General features: G+C 40.5%; 1 protein-coding gene across 6 annotated transcripts in view; it reads right to left on the minus strand.

Annotated features, from left to right (window-relative positions):
• atrnl1a (attractin-like 1a) overlaps positions 1-20,076 on the minus strand; it is a 326,334-nt gene that overhangs the window by 279,035 nt on the left and 27,223 nt on the right. For all 6 annotated transcript variants that reach the window (XM_031315944.2, XM_031315943.2, XM_031315945.2 and 3 more), the window contains exons 2-5: positions 12,330-12,413; positions 10,387-10,500; positions 9,352-9,480; positions 6,433-6,641 (exon numbers count right to left, since the gene is read on the minus strand). In XM_031315944.2, the coding sequence (XP_031171804.1) occupies positions 6,433-6,641; positions 9,352-9,480; positions 10,387-10,500; positions 12,330-12,413 (536 nt within the window). The remainder of the gene's footprint in view (positions 1-6,432; positions 6,642-9,351; positions 9,481-10,386; positions 10,501-12,329; positions 12,414-20,076) is intronic.

The following is a 20,076-nucleotide window of genomic DNA, read 5'->3' on the forward strand; positions in this document are numbered from 1 at the left end:
AAGTGAAAACAGAGATTAAAGAGATTATTAGACAACAGCAAGTCAATAAAATCATCATCTTTAAGTCCATTGTCTTCTCCCCAGTTCCAGGGTTCGAGTTAAAGAGGATTACAGTAAATCATCAGGGGGTTTCTAATGGGGCAGCTTTAGTTTATTAGGATCCCCATTAGCTACAGCACGGCTGAAGATATTCTTCCTGGGGTCCAAGACTTACTCAGAATAACACGATACAGTACATAAAAACAGAGAACATTAACAGCAAAATTAAAAGAAACCAAATATTAAAAAAAAAATAAAGATAAATAAAGACAATGGCAAACTGAAAGGTTACAGTACAGTCCTGCAGACAGCATGTTTTGATCCCTTTTAGTTATCGTCCCAAACATAAACCCATGTCAACTTGTGCTGCAATTAATCAAATCCAAACTATACTCCTCGCCATTACGTTTTCCCACACGCCAAACAATTCATCCCGGTTAGCCGATTATTTTAATACTTTTTTCTATATTTTAATATGTTGTACGCGTCATTAAAGTGATGGTTCGGAGTAATTTCACCCTAGGCTGCTTTGCACCTTGACCTCGAGCCAAACAACCCCCCATAAACTTTTTCCTCTTGTTATAACGTTGGTCGAGTTAGCGTTATCAGCTGGTTAGCTTAGTGCAGGCGCTAATGGATCCACGTTTGTATCTCGTAAATTACCCCACTAATAATGCCCGGAATGATACCAAACTTCTACAGTAGTACAACTAGTTTCTGTACTTATAAAACAAGGCATTAGGAAGTTTGTAACTACACCAGAAGTATGTAGTAGTAGTAGTATGTAAGTACTGCGCGATAGCGCCGATAGCGCGGTAGCAGCTAAGAGGAGTATCCATCAGGCAAGTGTTATTTAAATATACTTCTGGTGTAGTTACAAACTTTCTAATGCCTCATTAGAAACTTTAATATTTAAAGTTAGGGTTAGGGTTAGGGTTTATGTTTCATGACTGTGTCATGACAGTGTCATGTCACTCTTATGTAGATACCTTCAAGTAAAGTGTTACCAAATATTCCTTTGCTGATTATTTAGGGGCAGGTGGGTCGGATTAATGTTTCAGAAGGTAACAAATGAGAGAAGGAACAAATTCATGCCAAATGCATTCAAACATTCTCTGGATAGTGGGATGGGGTTTGTGGATTAACACAAACATGTGTTATTATCTGCCATTTGGCAGTTGCTATGGCAGCCAGCGCCTATTTTAACCATAGACTGTATATAAGAATGGACCAACAGATCCCGTTGATTTTACCCCCACTGCTCGTGTGTTGGACGGCTGCTCTGAGGCCATAGCTGTCCCCAGCCTGACTCATTAACACACACACACACACACACACACACACACACACACACACACACACACACACACACACACACACACACACACACAGTGTTTCTCAAATGGTGGTATGCGTACCCCAAGGGGTACTTTGGAGTACTGCAGGGAGTACGTTAGATTTGTGTTAAATGTTTTAAAAAATAATAATTTAAATCAGTCATGCATAATTCCTAAAATAATTATACACCATAGTTATGCCTTCATTTATTGATTCTGAAATATTTTAAATGTAGCATTTAAGTGTTTTTCAGTTACAAAATGGTTGCATATTAAATCAGACACTGATGGCGCAGTGCTGTATTGTGCACTATATGAAAAAATATGGTACATTAATAAAGTTTGAGAATCACTGCTCTATAATAATAAGAAATGAGAGTCACAGTGCACAAATCATCTAGGAGCATTTTATGGAACAATCAGGTGGCTCTATTTGTTTCACAGAGTGTGTGTTTTGATAAATTACTACTCCATTTAATTGTTCTTACTGTACTGTACCGGTTTGGCATTGTACTGTACTGTAGTAACCACAGCCACTCTCAAATGGTTCACTACAGCTACTATCAATACACACACTGAAGTAAGCTGTGCCCTGTACATGAAAGGGTTAATTGAAAATACATCATTACACACTGTACAAACAGACATTTTCATCCCTTCACTGTAATATATTTAGGATGATTGCAAGATGTTATCTACTGTGACTATTTGCTGTGTAAAGCAAATGTCTTCAGGCGGCTAATTAGGAGTTAATCCAGTTCTAATTTCACGCCATAAATCAATCGGTCAGGGTAAATGCAACATTTTAAAGGTCAAGTCAAGTCAATTTTATTATATAGCCAAATATCACAAATGACAATTTGCCTGAGGGGGAGCTTTACAATCTGCACAGCATACAGACTTTGTTCTTACAGACGCTCGCTTTGGATGAGAAAAAAAACAATAGAATAAATGTCTCCATCAAAGCTTAGAGAACGGAACACCCCACAAGCCTTATCATGTGTTAAATAACAATGTAAAGTACAGATATGGGAAAATTCTACTTAAGTACAGTAAGGAAGTATTTGTACTTTGTTCTATTACAAAACTCTGAAAACTCATCTATTTCAACTGGCTTTCCACAACCCAGCCAGCTAGCTCAGGCTCCTATCTTTATTTTTTCCTTTTCTTTGTGAGCTTTTATTTAGCTCTGTAAAGCTTTATAATTTGTATCATAAAGATGTACATGCATGTCTGCAGACAAGTCAGAATACAGTTTATAAATAGCCAACTGTTTCTACTTGTGTTTACAACATTCGTCCAGGAGGGGGCAGTGCTTCATCATCTAATCTCATTTCCCCGGACTGGAATGTCTGGTGGGGTTACATTGAAATGATTATTGTTATAATTATTATGTGAGATAACATTGGTTCTGAATTGTTTTGAGGGTTAGGGGTATGTCAGGTATACTAGGCGGAGGACAATCAAAAACTGAGTGTTGTGTTGAGGACATTACACACAACATTTAATTAAATGATACAATACAAATATTATTTTGTGTGTTTGGCAGTGGGTTTCTGATTGATGCTTCCGACGAATCACGTGAGGCTTGGATCATGTGGAGGTACCGAGAGTGTTGTTGTCATTACTTAGAATTCTTCCTGGGAGAGACAGAAACTACGCACTATAGCTTTAATATTGAATATTGATAGTATCACTGAGGAAACTGACTTGCAGCATCTGCAGGCCCGTAGAACACAGACATTTTTTGCAGTTTTTCCCTCATTTTGTATTTAATTACGAGTTTCAAATACTTCATGTTGGTGACTTTTTATGCACTAATTTGTGCTGGATTAGCTTGTCTGCTGGTATCTTAACGAGCACACCTTTTGATGGACGGAAAATATTTACTACAATGTTGTCAAATTGCTTAATAAGATAATGTACCACCTTTTTCAGTCCAAACACACGAACACACACACACACACACACACATAGGTTTGTGGCACTATCTTTGTGGGGACCCGTCATTGACATAATGCATTCCCTAGCCCCTTACCCTAACCTTAACCATCACAACTAAATGCCTAACCTTAACCCTTACCCTCACCCTAACCATAACCTAATTCTAACCCTAATCCTAAAACCAAGTCTTAACCCCCAAACAGCCCTTTAAATTTGTGGGGTCCAGCATTTTGGCCCCACAAAAGGTGCTTTCCGACCGGATAGTACTTGTACTTTTTAGAGGAAAAGTACACGTCTGAGCAGTTCTAAGAACTACTCTCCCCCAAAATCTTTTTTTCCGTTTGTATTCCCACTGGCCAAGTGGCCATAGGGACTGGTAGGAGGGGTAAGGGAGTGACGCAAGCACGGTAACGGTCTTTATAGCATCGTCACTAGACCTTAGCGTCACACACAACAACAAAGCAGCATGGAGGAGGCCGTATATGGCCAGCAGTGCCTGCACCTCCGCATCAGTCCACTTTTCCGAGTTCCGCATTCCGCCCATTCTCGTAGTTATTCACGTAATGTTTTGCTCAACACAGATGGGGCTTTATTATACTCGGAACAGACCCCGCCTCTGCCTTCTGCGCTGTGGACGTGTGTGTGTGTGTGTGTGTGTGTGTTTGACGGCCGGCGAGCCGCAGGACACGCTTGTGGAGTTTAACTCCGAAAAGACAGACAGGTTCCCGTTAATCTTATGATGGACATGTGTTGTGATATTTAAACAAACGAACCGTCAACGGCGAAATAAAAGCCTCTTATTTACGAGAGCGGTCTGAGAGACCTCCAGCTCACAGCGAGGTGTTTGAGCATGACTGGCCGCGCGACGAGCTAGAGGCCGGGGCAGGCACTTGCTGGCTGTCTCCTCACTTCATGGAGGTTCTCAACTCCGAAAACTTTGAAGCAAATTGTCAATTCGGTATAAATTTTCGCAAGACTGCCTATATTCGAAATCTAAACAGCTAATTTCTCGCCTAAAACGTTGTCAGAAGTGAATGTAATGATGAATAAGATGGTGAAAATTGTTAAAAATGTCCCGTTGTTGGTTGTTGCTCTGTCTGCAAGTTCCGAGTTGGCAGTGGGCGTGACTTATAAGTTCGACCAATCAAGTACACCTAGGACTTTTCCTAGGAAAAGGGAAAAGGGAAAAGACCCTGCTCTGAAGTAGGAGCTAAAAAAGTACGCTACTGAGGCCAGGGGAATTTAAAAATCCCCAAATGTTTCCTGTCGGAACACGACGAAAAAAATGTTCTAGGAACGTTTAGTTCTAAGAACTGCAAAAATCCCTCCGGTCGGAAAGCCCCTAAAGCTGTCAGGACCCCACAAGTATACTGGACTCCCGGTTTTTGGACCCCACGAATATAGTTAAACAAGCCCACACAATTGGCCGTCATTATTTAAAAATACACTAGTTTTTTTACAACAAAATAACGGACTTAAATTATGGACCTTTGGCAGTGACACCCCGTGTCTATGAGCTTGATCTGCATTGCATTAAATGAATATTTTATATATAAAGAGTACTATTCCAATTTGACCAACTTACATCAAGAAATAGGCAGCTTTTTCTTTTGAAAAGGAGTACCCCAGAGTAATATTAGTCAGATACCCTGACCCTGTGTATCATAAAGTTGTTCTGTGTGCTGCTGAAAGAGCAAACTATTCACAAATGAAACATAAAAACAATGAAGCCACATAGTATATTATGTATCACTAGGCATGATTTCCCAAGACATGTATTGTTTTATGACATAAAACAATATTGAATCAGGCAACATTATGTTGAGCACAAACAGGAAGAGGGCTGCCATTGTGCTTTTGTTTCCCTGCCCTTTTGTCTGTTTCCTATGTGTTCCCTTTTCTCACTGAATAGTGAACAAAACAGAAACATCAAAACAATCCTTCTTATTACAGGCATCATTCGAAATGTACCATTTGCTTTTTTAGAATAAATCACACTGGCATTGGCCTCATTTGTAGTAAATGCAGAGTAATTCTGTAAAGGTGCAACAATGACATATGGAATTAATAAAATATTGCACAGTAAGTATTTATTTGGTGATTTGCAGCTCAAAAGATGTTTAAAAACATAAAACTGGACTTAATTAGATTGAAATGTAAATAATGTAAAACGTAATCCATCCATCCATCCATCCATTTATCCATCCATCCATCCATCCATCATCCAACCATCCATCCATCCATCCAGCCATCCATCCATCCAACCATCCATCCATCCAACCATCCATCCATCCATCCATCCATCCAACCATCCATCCATCCATCCATCCATCCATCCAACCATCCATCCATCCATCCATCCATCCATCCAACCATCCATCCATCCATCCATCCATCCATCCATCCATCCATCCATCCATCCATCCATCCATCCATCCATCCATCCATCCATCCATCCATCCATCCATCCAGCCATCCATCCATCCATCCAACCATCCATCCATCCATCCATCCATCCATCCATCCATCCATCCATCCATCCATCCAACCATCCATCCATCCATCCATCCATCCATCTTAACCCTTGTGTTGTCTTCCTGTCGACCATGCAACTTTTGGTTTTTCTGAGTCAAAAATTTTCAAAAACGTCAAAAACGTTTTGGTCGTCTTTTCGCTTTTCCTGATGTTTTTCCTCACGTTTTTTGATGTTTGTCACTTTCCCGACGTTTTCTAAGTTTTTCAGATGTTTTTATCAATTTTTTTTCTGCCCTTTATTTTACGTTTTTGTTGTTTTTTCCCCACGTTTTTTTAACCTTTTTCCAACATTTTTGTCACTTTTTTTAACGTTCTTTCATAATAAAAAAATTCAAATGCTTTATAATTGAATTAAACACCCAAATTCAATGAATGTAGTGAACGTATTGTTCATTTTACTTGTGAAGAGCTTTGTATGGAATAATCCACATACATTTTTTGACAATTTGGTCGAAAGAAACCCGAAATTTCTGATATAGAAACTTTTTGAAAATGGGTCAAATTTGACCCGAGGACAACAGGAGGGTTCATTTCCCCGATAACATTCTGCTTTCTCTCTCCTGTGCTGCTCTTTTACCTTGCCAGCTGTCATTACAGACACAGAGCTTCTCTCCGGTCAGGTCGCAGTAGCCGCGGCCCGGGCTGCCACAGTTATCCCTGCAGTACGGGATGTCGCAGGCTTCTCCTTTCCAGTACTCATCGCAATCACAGTACACGCGGCCCGAGGCCGAGTTGGCTGTGCTGCATCGGCCATGGCCCGAACAGTTGTTGGGACACGAGTTCATCCTGAGGGAGACACAGTTAGACGGGAAGTCAAGGCACTTCTTCAAGGTTATACAGTATGTACTGTACCACAGGCAAAGAGACTACTCTACTGAATCATTTCAGCTGCACTTGTAGGCTGTTATATCGTTGGGTAGTTTAATATATAATAAAACTACCTCAAATTTCTACTTAAGTACAGTACTTGAGTAAAGGTACTTGGTTACATTCCACCACCGAACCCCACAGCTTTGGGGTGATAGCTGGCAACTAGTTTAGGCTAATAAAATGATTTATCTTGCCCAACATAGTAGTACAGTATAGTGACAATATGAAGTGGCCATTATAAAAGGTAGATAAATAAATGTAGCTCCCCTAAAAAATTATATCTAATCATCCCGTAAATTTGACAGATAAATTTAACATAAATATAGGTTTTATGAAAGCTGAACCCACTGGAAATGATCACCAGCTCTGCAGCTCTGCAGAGCTTTTTCAGCCACTTTAGGAGAACATTCACACTACGGTTCAGTCTCAGCTCTCTCATCAACCACATATCTAAACACAGCAGGCAGCTGTTTTCAGCAAACAAGCTCTAATAAACTCACTGCACACTATTTACACAGCTTTAAAAGGCAGACAGTCTAAATTAAAGACCAGCTGTTGGAGAAAGTGGAACATCTAGCAACTGCTGAAGAGCCAGGTAGGTTTTTTCTAAGGAGCTGGTGGAGACCAAAGCTAAGCTAAAAGGAGAGTGAATGTTGGAATTTAACAGTCTTGATATTCCAAAATAATGACCATGGCCACTTATATATATAAACCATACTTGAACTTGCAGTTAGGTTGGGTTGACCAGTGAGATTTTACCTGGCTTCATGACACAAAGCAGAAGTACTTTATTGCACATTGATTTAATACAATGGTTTAAAACAGGGGGCAGAACTATGTTTGACGTGTCCTTGTATATGTTATCAAAAACCTTCAAGTCTTAGAAAAGAAAAGTTTTCCAAATACTAAGAATATACTGTATGTAGGTATAAGAATAGGTATAAGAATAACGTTGAAGAATCAACAAAAAATTTGGAGAATGCTTTCCAACCCATGCGGTTATGAGAAATAATGCATTCTGTAAAGGGAAGGTAAGCTCGACATCAGTTATTCCTTATTCATCATTACAGTAAATGTAGTGGAAAATGTCTGGATCCATTGGATTCATAATGTAATATAAACATCGGAAGACAAAAATCAGATGCACCGTAGCACTGAACACAGTTATTTGTGTGTTTGAGAGGGATGCACTTCCATTTTTTGAAGATACCTCTCAACTTGTTCGTAGCAAGTCTATATGCACTTATTGTAAGCGGCTTTCAAAAAAAGCTTCTGCCGATTGATTGTAATGTAACAAGGAACCATGGGGCAAATAAGAGATAGAGCAAGCCAGATATCATTTAAAAGATAGGAATTATAGATACAGCTTGCACTAAAGAGACTGAAAATGAGAGACCATTACAAAAGCAGAAGGAGCCTAAATAGTAGGGAAAAAAATGAAATGACACATAAAACCCAAACTGTGAATACAAGCATTTATACACTTTGATACTCCAAACAGTATACACTGTTTCTCTGTAAAATCAGATAAATAAAGATGATGAAAAAGATATAAAAAAAAAGGAGTCAAGCACCAGAGGTAGAAAATCTTCTTTTCGTTAATACAAAAAGCTGGTTTGCTGCTGTGACAAGAGGGTCGTCATGACAACCTTTATCCCCCCTCGGGGTGTGTGTGTGTGTGTGTGTGTGTTTGTGTACAGTAACTGTCCTCACTCACTCCTCCCATGTGTACAACCTGCCTACCACATATCATTAAATGTTCCATCACTGCTGACACAAAGCAGCCCGGTTTGTGGCATGGTGTGCAGGGTATAATTTATGTTTGTAACCTACTGTACAAGTGAGTCAACAAAAAAAACAGTACAACAAAGAATGTACTCACCAGTCTAAACAGCTTAAAACAACCAAATGTGTAACGTTCAGGAGCAAAAGGGGACAAACTCAACAAACCGTTTTACAACCAGTGCTTTCAAAATGTTTGCCTCACTTTACTGGCTACAGACATTAGCGTTAGTAAGTGATGTTAATCCAAAACACTTTTTTTTAATCAAATTCAGAGAATATCTCCTCACGGTCATCTACTGTAGCTTTTATTTTCTGTGTGCACCCTGTCTGTGTAAATGGAAAATGTGCCGGCCACCCAGTAGTTATCTGTCCCTGAATCTGGGTGGGGTGGAGATTCTGAAGAGCGGGGTACATAGGTAAGTTAAAATCAGTCAACATTGACGTTTGGTTTCACACAAACAGCGGCCTCCTGGGTGAATGGGTTAAAGTCCTCATCGTTTGACACATCCATCCACCCCAACCTGCCCTCTTACGCAGATTTGCGGTCTTTCATTCTACTTGCTACCGTTGTCTCTCTTAATACCACGTCATCTGACAGCGCTGCGGTCGAGCTGCTGCTCTGCCCGGTGCGTTCCGTACAGACGCTAAAGGGGGATTTTTGCGTCGTCTTCCGACGCTGAGAGACACTGACCGAGCGTCAACATGTGAAGAGTTGGGAGTATATATCTTCTGTGAGATCAGGCTGGTAAATTGGGTTTATCAGACATTCATATATATTAGACCCAGAGGGGGAAGAGAGAAACTAGATAAAGAGTTAAGGACAGTTGACGTCTAGACATACGAGTAGGCGATGCTGAAGCCGGTCAGGTTGTAGGCAGCATCGCTGAAGAAGTGAAGCAGAGCGTAGCCAGACGTTGTCACTACCTCCGGGACTGTCTCATTAGCCCTGGTCTCTGCTACCACTAGACCACTGAGAGAGAGAGAGAGAGAGAGAGAGAGACAGACAGACAGACAGACAGACAATGAGACAGAGAAAGACAGACAGTCCCTCTCAACAAGAAAACTAATAATGATAAAAGCTGTATTTTATGGACTCTGGTCTGAAAGCACCACTGGAGAGCTGTACAATAAAAAGGATTCCATTTGAGCAAATGCAGACTCCCACTGAAAATATGACAGCGATTAGCTTTTAAGTAAAAAACCTCAGTGGAGATTCATACTGCATTTGGGTTTTATATCTTTGATGAGATTTTTACAGTGGGGGGGGTTTCTTATTTGCTCGGCCTGCCTCTTTTAATAAATGCAATGCATTGCAAATGTACCCTCGCTAATGTATCAGAGTCAAAGCCTCCTCCTAGCCTGTCCTTCCAAACACAAGTATGTGGCCATCTATATTAAACAATATAAGCCTATATATTGTAGGTAATAAGTCCACACAAGTCTAAGCTTTGTATATTCAAATGCCGGATAATGTTTCCTTGGTTGGAATTGTCTAAATTAGCTGCTTCATATTCCTGGGAGCAACTGAACTCTCAACAGGAGATAAGCCCCAATGGAGCAGAGTAATAATAATAATTCAAATAAATTTTTTTTATGAATTCTTGTCAAATGAAAGAGTGCCACCCACATGCTTGTTGATTGTCCTTTTGGGGAGGAATATTATGCAATAGAGCTCCAGAAAGAAGCGGTATTCAGGGATTATGCGAGTAATTGCAATATTTTCTTTCTATTATCACACCCTTTGTTTGCCTATACATGAAGTCATTTGACTGCATAATTGTTGGAGCTATTGAAGCCGTGCCAAAGGCTTCCTGAATCATTTCCATATTTCCCCCTCTCTCCCAGCTCTCTCCTATTCAGAGTAGCAGGCGCTCACCTGTAGACAGCAATCAAAGGGGCGTAAATGGAGTCTCCGTCATAGACGTACATGTGGTCCCAGCTGCACTCGGTGGCAAAGTGATTAAAGCGCAGCCGCAGCACTGCATTAGGACTGGGAGAGAGAGCAGACAGAACACACAACAGATGGGCATGACAGCAATACATTTGATGAATATATAGGGTATTACCTATATGCTTCATATTATTCTTACTTCTGAAAAGTGTTTCCATTATTTATAAAGTCTGCGGTTAAAATCACAAATTGGCAGTCACAAACACACAAGGTGCCTCGGAAAACCTTTTTTGCTATACTGAGTTCTGAACTCTGGAATAAGCTTTTTTCACAGTTTTTGAGACGCCTTTATACCTACTCTAAAGGGAGCACTCTGACACAGAAACCTGGATCCTGTAAACACCATGATTCTGTGGTTCTGTGTGCTATATGTTTATTTAAACGATCCAATAAAAATGATGATGCTAAAGGGTCTAAACCAGGGGTGTCAAACTCACACTGGAAAATGACATGTTTAATTTATTGACATGCTTTTATTTTTAAAATGTCAACTATCTTTGACTGTATGTCTTGTCTTATACAGTCTTCTCACTTGCAGTTTGGTCGACATTAAGCCCCCAAAAAGTCAGCAAATAAGTAACTTAGCCAATTAAAGAAAAAAGTGCCAAAAAAAGTACGAAAAAGTGGCACAAAAACGTGGGAAAAAAGCGCCAACAGCGTTTAGCAAAAGTGACAAAAACTTCAGAAAAAGCGACCAAATGTTGAAAAAGCGACAAAAACTAGGTGGGCTATTAATTATTGTGAACCTAAGTTGACATGCAGGGCGGATCAAAATCTGCGAGGGGCCGGATTTGGCCTGCGGGCCTTGAGTTTGACACATGTGGTCTAAAATCTTAAATGAAAGTGAATAACCAGGTTAGATTTATAGTACATATACTTGTCAGTAAAATACAGTAGATGAGAAAGGAATGAATTGTTTAAAATAGCCTTTATCCACAGTGTGCCATAGATAACTGCACCCAATTTTCTGGCAATCAATCCAAAGTTAAAGCCCTTTGAGGCAAATTTCTGGCTCAGGATTTTGTGCTAATCAAATAAAATGGACTTGACTTTGCTACAAATGTTCATAATGGCCTTTTCAAATATTTGACTGAGCCCAACATTCCTTCGATATTTCCCAAGGAGATAATGAAGAACTGCAGCCTTTGCCCAAAGCCCAAGGCCCACAGACTATTAAAGAGGTGACCCAAAACATAATGCATTGCTTTCAGATGTTTTTTTTACTGTTGTTATTCTGTTAGTGACTGCTAAATGGCTGAATATAATTGTATAACAAACATTAAGTGCAAGCAGGTGTTGCGACCCAGAAATATAAGATATGCAAATTTCATGAAGCTACAAAATGTACAAGAAAATAATTTTTTTACCACGACACACAGATGTTATGCTACTTTATTTCATTGTTAATGCGCTGGTGTCGATGTACGACACTTGAGGTTTTATGAGTTGAGTTTGTGAGAAGAACGCTGTGTCATATCCGGCTGCTTCGTTAAAACTGTACACACATAAAAAAATTGCAGTTCCGTGGAAAATAAAGTTGCAGAACAAAAAGAAGACGGAGTCGTTTCTTTTTAAGGTTGCAACACAGGCATTGCCTGTCAACAACCGTAGAATTAAATGTATACAGCGCTTTAGATAGCTATGTCTGTGTGCATTCAGTTGGTGCAGCATGCATCTCTGAGCAGTCATTGGGCACGAAGCAACTCTGGAGGACAATAACTACATACAAAGACAAACTCCTTCTATTCACACAGTAATAAAGCTCTCTTTATCTGGAGCCCTTCAGCCAGATACAAAAAAAGTTTTTAACCATGTAGAACTAAGTAAGATAAATGATGACAGAGGAGAGGAAAAACACAGATACTTACTATCCTTCTATTAGCCAAGTGCATTTGGTCTTGTACTTATAGTTCACTGGTCCATCTGTGAGAGAGCCTGACAGGTCTGTTAACCTGTCGGAAGACACATTTTGGGTGTGGGGGAGGTTTAGTCAGATATTCAGTGAGAATGACAAATCATATGCTCAAATCAAATGTTCAACCAAGGCAAAAGAAAAGAATCAGCATCAAACTGAGATGTTGCACTTTGTGTGGACTGCTTCTGCCCTTCAAATACAGCCATAATTTAGAGTTGAAACCGCTGCTTCTCAAAATCTTGTGACCGCCCCCCCCTAAAACAAAGAGATCCATTCATAATGCAGGGAGGCTCTCCGTCAGTCAGATCATGAGACGTCTAGTAGTTATAACGGGACTTAATGTCTGATATTCACTACTAAATCAAGTATTTTATTTGTAAGAAACTGGCAAAAAGCAGAAGTATGTTCCAAAATCAGACTTCCGTTATCTGAAAAAGCAGAAAAAAACTTCCAGCATGACTAACATCATCTAAATCTATTCAAATTTAGCCATTTTAAAATTGAATAGTTTGAATTTCTACAAAATCAATTGGTTGATAAAACATTGGAACACTGAACTCATTAAAAGGTCCCGTATTGTGAGATTTCCATGTCTTTTTTCACTATAAAGTGGGTCGAGGTGCTATATAAATACTATGAAAGTATCAAAACGCGTAGTCCTCAGAGAAATGCACACAGCCAGTATTCAGAAACGGTGCCTTTAAACGAGTCACCATGGACTTCAGTAGAGTTGTGATGTCACAACCATAATACATTATAGAAAGTGTTGCTATAGTGCCGTTAAAATCATTCCCCGGCTGCAATGACGGTGCAGAGATGCCGAAGACCCGGAAACGCTGACCAATCAGAGCATGAACGCAGGTATATTCAGACAGACAGAATGAGGAAAATAATGTGTCTTTTGAACATTAAAGCATGTAAACATGAATACAAGTATAAAGCTGAAAATGAGCACTATATGGGATCTTAACCATTTTATGAAAAATGACTTTGAATCAAGTAAATCACTGCTGCTGCTACAAGGGTGCAACAGCTCAACCAGACATGTCATTCATATGAAATGACTTTCTGCTCCCTCTGGCATATTCAATCATTTTGAAAACTCACATACCGTTTCAAAAACTGATTGACAGATCTCATTTAAAGATGATAGATGATGCTAATTACGGGACGTCTACACAGAGGGTCGACAGAGGGCATTTTAGCTCACCTGGTCGGACTCCTTGCTACACTATTTAAGCTTGTGTTATCACGCTCACAGGTAGATGGACCCACAGAAGCACAACTCTCAAGTGATTCAATCCAAACAGGTTTATTTGAAGTAAGCAAAAATTCACAGGCAAAAGGCAAACAGGGTATCCAAAAACAGGCAGAGGAAAACTAGAAACGCTTGGAATCAGGGATAACCGCTCAAACGCTAACACAGACGAAAGACGATCTCACAATGAGGTAAGTGACAGGTGGGGTTAAATACACAAGGACGGGGAAGATGACGAGACACAGGTGAAACACATTGGGGCGGGGACAAGGCCACACGGCGGGAAGTCAGACAAAGACCAGGAAGTATCAAAATAAAACAGGAAATGGCAAAACAAACAGAACTAATGAAAAAAATGAAGAAAAAAAAACAAACTTGACCACAGGAGCTAGACATGACATGTGTCAGTCAGTCAGTTCTCTTCACCCTGGCTATTTATCCATAATCAGAAATTTTAAAACACAGATGTGGTTTTAGAGCATGTTATAAAAACTGTTACTATTTCTTGCCAAAACAAAAAAGCCAGGCTAGTTGTTTCCCCCTCCAGTATTTATGCTAAGCTTAGCCAACTGTTTCCAAGCTTTTAATTTACAAACGTGAGATTAATATTGATTTTCTCCTCTAATGCTCTGCAAGACAGCAAATAAGTCTTTCCCAAAAAACGTTGAGCAACTTCAATTGTAGGTAACGTGTTTATTATGTTGCCCTGCCTGATATTTATCTGTTTTGAATTCATCTTATTAAAATTCCTTTTCCACAAGAAGCATCAGCCACTCTCTCTGCTACTGTCTGATATCGTCTGACAGAAATGCAACGTTACACCTTCTGCAGCATGTGCATCCTGCACTCCATTTAAATAGAGTCCCCCGCCCTTGCTGCTGCTTAACATACGGCTCACCAGCACGGCCAAATGGAGATCAGCCACATTTATCCATCACAGACACCACTGATGTCGCATACAGACAACCCTACATTATTCAACTTTGGGCTAATGTAGGCTCTTTCTCTTTTAGTTTGATAAAAAAATAAACCTCATGTGTGGCCTGAACTTTTGTCTTTACTGTGGAACACTAGTTTACCCAATATTTCTCAAACAAACTCTCAAACTTACATATCAGATGCAGAAGTAAATCTATCAATATATTAAAATTATGTTCAAATTCATACATTAATGTTCTCAGCCAGCCAGGATTACATGTATCTCAGACTGAGCCTGGAGTGAAGGAAACACTGGTGTCAGAATAACAATATTCCTGCATGCAGATAAAACATGACATCACACTCATGTCAAGGTAAGACAGTGCACGTTACTGTTGCCATGACGACCCCATACTTGACATGTTCATGTTGCAATTATAATAATCACATTGTTGGCGTGACTGTATGTGTGTGCGTGGCAAACAACGGTCACACCTGTCAATCAAAGTAATCCCACTCCATTACTGCATAGAGGGAGAAGGTGAAAACACACCACACACACACACACACACACACACACACACACACACACACACACACACACACACACACACACACACACACACACACACTGTGTTAGTGTCCGAGGCGCCGAAGACATCGCAGCATGCCTCGGGTTGGACAGTATGTTACTGTGTGTGTGTGTGTGTGTGTGTGTGTGTGTGTGTGTGTGTGTGTGTGTGTGTGTGTGTGTGTGTGTGTGTGTTTTCATTATCCGAGCCTGTAGCATCACTGTCGGCTGTGTGGTCACACTGGCACGATGCCAGACCAGACAGGCAGTGAGAAACAGGGAGTTAGAAACTAATTTGTATTGTATGTTCTGGGTAAGAATTCGTGTAATGATGATTTTTTTATTCGGCCAAGCTACAATATGATTTGAAGCACATTCAAGTGGCCATATTATGCTAATTTTCAGGTTCATAATTGTATTTTGAGGTTGTACCAGAATAGGTTTACATGGTTTAGTTTTCAAAGAACACCATATTTTTGTTGTACTGCACATTGCTGCAGCTCCTCTTTTCACCCTGTGTTCAGGTCTCTGTTTTAGCTACAGAGTGAGACATCTCACTGCTGTAACATCTTTGTTGGCAGTTGCACATGCGCAGTAGCTAGGTAAGGATCATATCAGCTAGCTAGCTGTTTGTTTCTACAATTTCAGTAGTACGAGGCAGGATTAGCTGGGAGACTTCTTCTAAACGAGGGCACACTTCCAACTTTGCGTGGAATACCTGCAGAACAGGGACATAGAAGTAGTTCTTTTGTAGATTATGGTGAACTAGTGTGTGTTGTAGCAGTGTTTTGCCATTCAGAACGAGCTAGCATGCTACGGCTAGCCACCTCGTTTCGGCTAGTGACATAAAAAGCCGTGCTGATTTTGACCAGCTCACCCGGAGACTGAAGGCAGGACACATTCAGAAACTGTATCTCACTCTAAACAGCATGGATGGTTTTTTTCAAAGTTTGTATGTGTGTGGAAGCACCAGAGACACAAAATAACACCCCAAATCCCAGAAACAGTGATTTTTTCATAAAATGGGCACTTTAAAGGCAGGGTCGTAACATTAAAAAGCTAGCAAGATTTGAAAGTAGCATCTCTGTCTAACCCCTCCCTCTGCCCTCGAGGCTCCGCCCCACACACACACACACGTGCACAAGCACTGCTGCGTCGCTGCTTCAGAGCGGAGAAAGGACCGCAATTTTACTTCATGTTTTATTCAGCGGTAAGCTAGCAACTGTGTGGTGAGCAGATGTGGCTCCCCATGCTCTGTTGCGAATCCTGAAATAAATACTACTTAGATAATCCCAATTAGAGTAAAAGCATCACAACTTGAAGTAATACTTGTAGTACATGTGAATATGCCGAGAAAAGTAACCAAGGACAAATATAAAACAGCTGGAGGACTTGCTAATGAAGAAAAACGAGCCGACAGGAGCAAAGCTATATAGTCATTTAAACAAGATGTTTTACTCTAAGATGGATGGTGTACCGACAGCAGTTAAAAATTTTAAAACCGACAATAATTCGTTCTTTAAAGTGCTCATATTTTGCTTTTTGCCTTTCCTTTATTGTGTTATATATCTTTTTTTGTGCACATTATAGGTTTACAAAGTGAAAAAGCCCAAAGTCCCCCCCAAAGGGACTTACCATCTCCAACAGAAAACACTGTTCACAAACTGCTCCAAACAGCTCTATTGTAGTCCAGCCTTTACTTCAGAGACAAACGTGGTCACTTTGGAACACACGTTATAATGCTCGCCTAGCTGCTAGCGTGGCACGCCCTCATACTCAGCTTCTGACTGGCTAGTAGTCCTTACCTAGGTACTGTCAGGGCACGCCCTCATACTCTGCTTCTGACTGGCTAGTAGTCCTTACCTAGGTGCTGTCAGGGCACGCCCTCATACTCTGCTTCTGACTGGCTAGTAGTCCTTACCTAGGTACTGCGCATGTGCGACTCCCAACAAAGATGGAACAGAAGTGAGATGCCTCACTCTGTAGCTAAAACAGAGAGCTCAACACACAGGGTGAAAAGAGGAGCTGCAGCAATGAGCAGTATAACAAAAATATGGTGTTTTTTGAAGATTAAACCACGTAAACCTATTCTGGTACAACCTCTAAATACAATTTCGAACCTGAAAATGAGCATAATATGAGCACTTTAAGAACTTGCCAAAGGACCTAAAAGGGAACAAACCAGCAGAAACACACACCATCACCATCACCATCCGTCAGTACATTACAGGTTAAGAGTGTGTCGAGCCAAATGTGCTGCTGCTCTGTAATGAGAGAGGAGGAAGGAGAGCAAACAGATTGCAGCGCAGCAGGACACAGGCCACAGTAAATGCTCAAATCCTGCAAATAACACACACACACACACACACACACACACACACACATACAGAGCACATTCACACACTCACAGACACATGAGAATGAAAGGAAGTAAAAAAAAAGAAGTAAAAAAATGAAGAATACAACACCATCAGGCCCTTTTGTTTTGTCTCCTCTCTCGTTCCCCTCACTTCTCCCTTTTCTATCTATCTATCTATCTATCTATCTATCTATCTATCTATCTATCTATCTATCTATCTATCTATCTATCTATCTATCTCTCCTATCAATCCCTGATGGTCCCAGTTTGATCCTCTAGCTCTAATCCCAGATTAGAAGAAAAATATTCATGTCATGTTGCTGTAATGCCTGACTCAAATCATAATGATATTAATGACAATGAAGCAAGTTCTGTATTTTATCTTTTTGGTTTCTTGCTGATGGTGATACATGAATACTGCAGAGATCTGAAATGATATTCACACGATCTGTTGTCTTCTGTCCTGCCTTATTACTGGAGTAGTGTTATAAATGCTTGCATTTCTCCTTTGTACATGATTACAGTTGAAATTAATAGAATGTAATGTTCCCATCTAAAACAAACAAAATGTAAAATAGTCACTACGTGTCATGCGCACTTCCTTTAACATAAATTACATCGTTTACAGGAAAACCAAAGATCGAAAGGTTTGAAGACTAAAAACTGGAGATGGAAAAGCACCTGCAGACATGTAGAGAACATGTAAAAAAGCCCCAGCCTGCCGGATAATTCAAACCCCAAACCTTTGTGTTGCGAGGTAAAATTACTGTTTTTGTCAAAGGAGTCTGGTGGCTTTGACCAGAGCATAGAACAGCTTCAGCTCCCCCTGCATGAACTTAAACAGGGCTGTCTGACAGCAAGGTGAAACGGTGAAAATATTCTAAATATAGCGTACACTTAAACTGATGGCGTGCCGACCGCCATCTACTGTAGCTAACACACTGACTATATGAAATATCCCTTTAAGGATTAGAATTGGGACAAAGCCTTGGTGTGGCTCTCCTCACGATATTTCTTGGCTAAGTGGAAACCTCTGTGAGAGCAGAGTGGCTATGCAGAGAGGCTCAGCAGCCCCTCTATGAAAACATGCGAAAGGTAGATCCCATTCATAGTTAATGAGGAGCTGACTGGAGAGGCCTCTGACAGCCCCAACAAACCATCATCACTCCAGACGCCTCTCCCATTAATCCTCCCAAAAAAAAAGCCTGGAATAGGAAAAGACAGGTATACCTTATGAGGTGCACACACACACACACACACACACACACACACACGCACACGCACACGCACACGCACACGCACACACGCACACACGCACGCACACGCACACACACACACACACACACACACACACACACACACACACACACACACACACACACACACACACACACACACACACACACACACACACGCACACACACACACTTGTAGTCGGCTGAGGTTATAAATGGTGACCAAAGACAGCAGCCAGTCTAGTTCATAGCATGAGGCTAAAAATCACATCTTTTACAGATTCCACAGGACTGGAATCAGGATCCAAACACATACACACACACACACACACACACACACACACACACAGGTTGATGGTGGCAAAGCCAGAGGAGGCACGAAGACGAGACAGAGAGAGCAGAGAGCAGAGAGCAGAGAGATAAAACAGAGACAGGGACGAGGGAATGAGGTATAGAAGAAGAGAGTCCGGCACCCTTTTGAAATATTCATCCGCTCCGGGTGAATAATTGATGGGGTACAGAAGACAGATGCGTGAGGGATAGACAGACAAATGGATGGAAAGAGACCAAGAGGGACATATAGAGAGAATTAGAGGCCCGTGTCTTCAGCTGATAAAGGTATAAATCTCTGTCGCAACCTTTGGAGGTTGACCATGAAAACCTAACACTTATTTAACCGTTCACTTCTGTCACACACACACCCACACATACAACAGTCATGGAAAGAGTGTCTTACAAAACTATTCTTTATGATACAAATAAGACACTTGTAAAACATTTTAATAATATTAACATTAAAATAAAGTGAGGACATGTGTGTTGGCTATGTCTGCATCTGGTTTCTGGATTTCCAGCCAACATATCATCTTTGTTGGCGTGTCGAAAAAAATTGCTTTAATGACATCAATAATCAAAATTGTTTTGCTTTGCAAGCAAGAAACAGCAAACATTAATAAAACATTGTAAAGAATCATGAAATATGGACGATAGCTAATGGATGAGGGATTTCCCCTAAGATACAAGAGTAAGATGAGCAATCAAAGATTATTCAGTTGGCACCGTGTTATTTAAAGACGCCAGGAACTAAAAACGTAACCTGGGTGAGTCGACTTTGATTTGACTTTAATGCTCGGCATTATTTTGGCAATGTGACATCATGACTTTGCGTAAACATACACGCCACTTTCCTAAAGCCAAGAGGCGTGTTATATGTACGCATTTTCAGCTGTCCGCGTGTATGTTTACGTTGTATACAGCTGACTGCAGTCTGAAATGTCTTTCTTGAAAAGAAGAAACGGTTGGGATCAGGAAAAGAAGAACGGGGTTGGGTTTAGGAAAAGAACGATAGTTACGTTATTG

The sequence above is a fragment of the Sander lucioperca genome, chromosome 15, assembly GCF_008315115.2.
Source record: "Sander lucioperca isolate FBNREF2018 chromosome 15, SLUC_FBN_1.2, whole genome shotgun sequence".
NCBI classification, from domain to species: Eukaryota; Metazoa; Chordata; class Actinopteri; order Perciformes; family Percidae; genus Sander; species Sander lucioperca.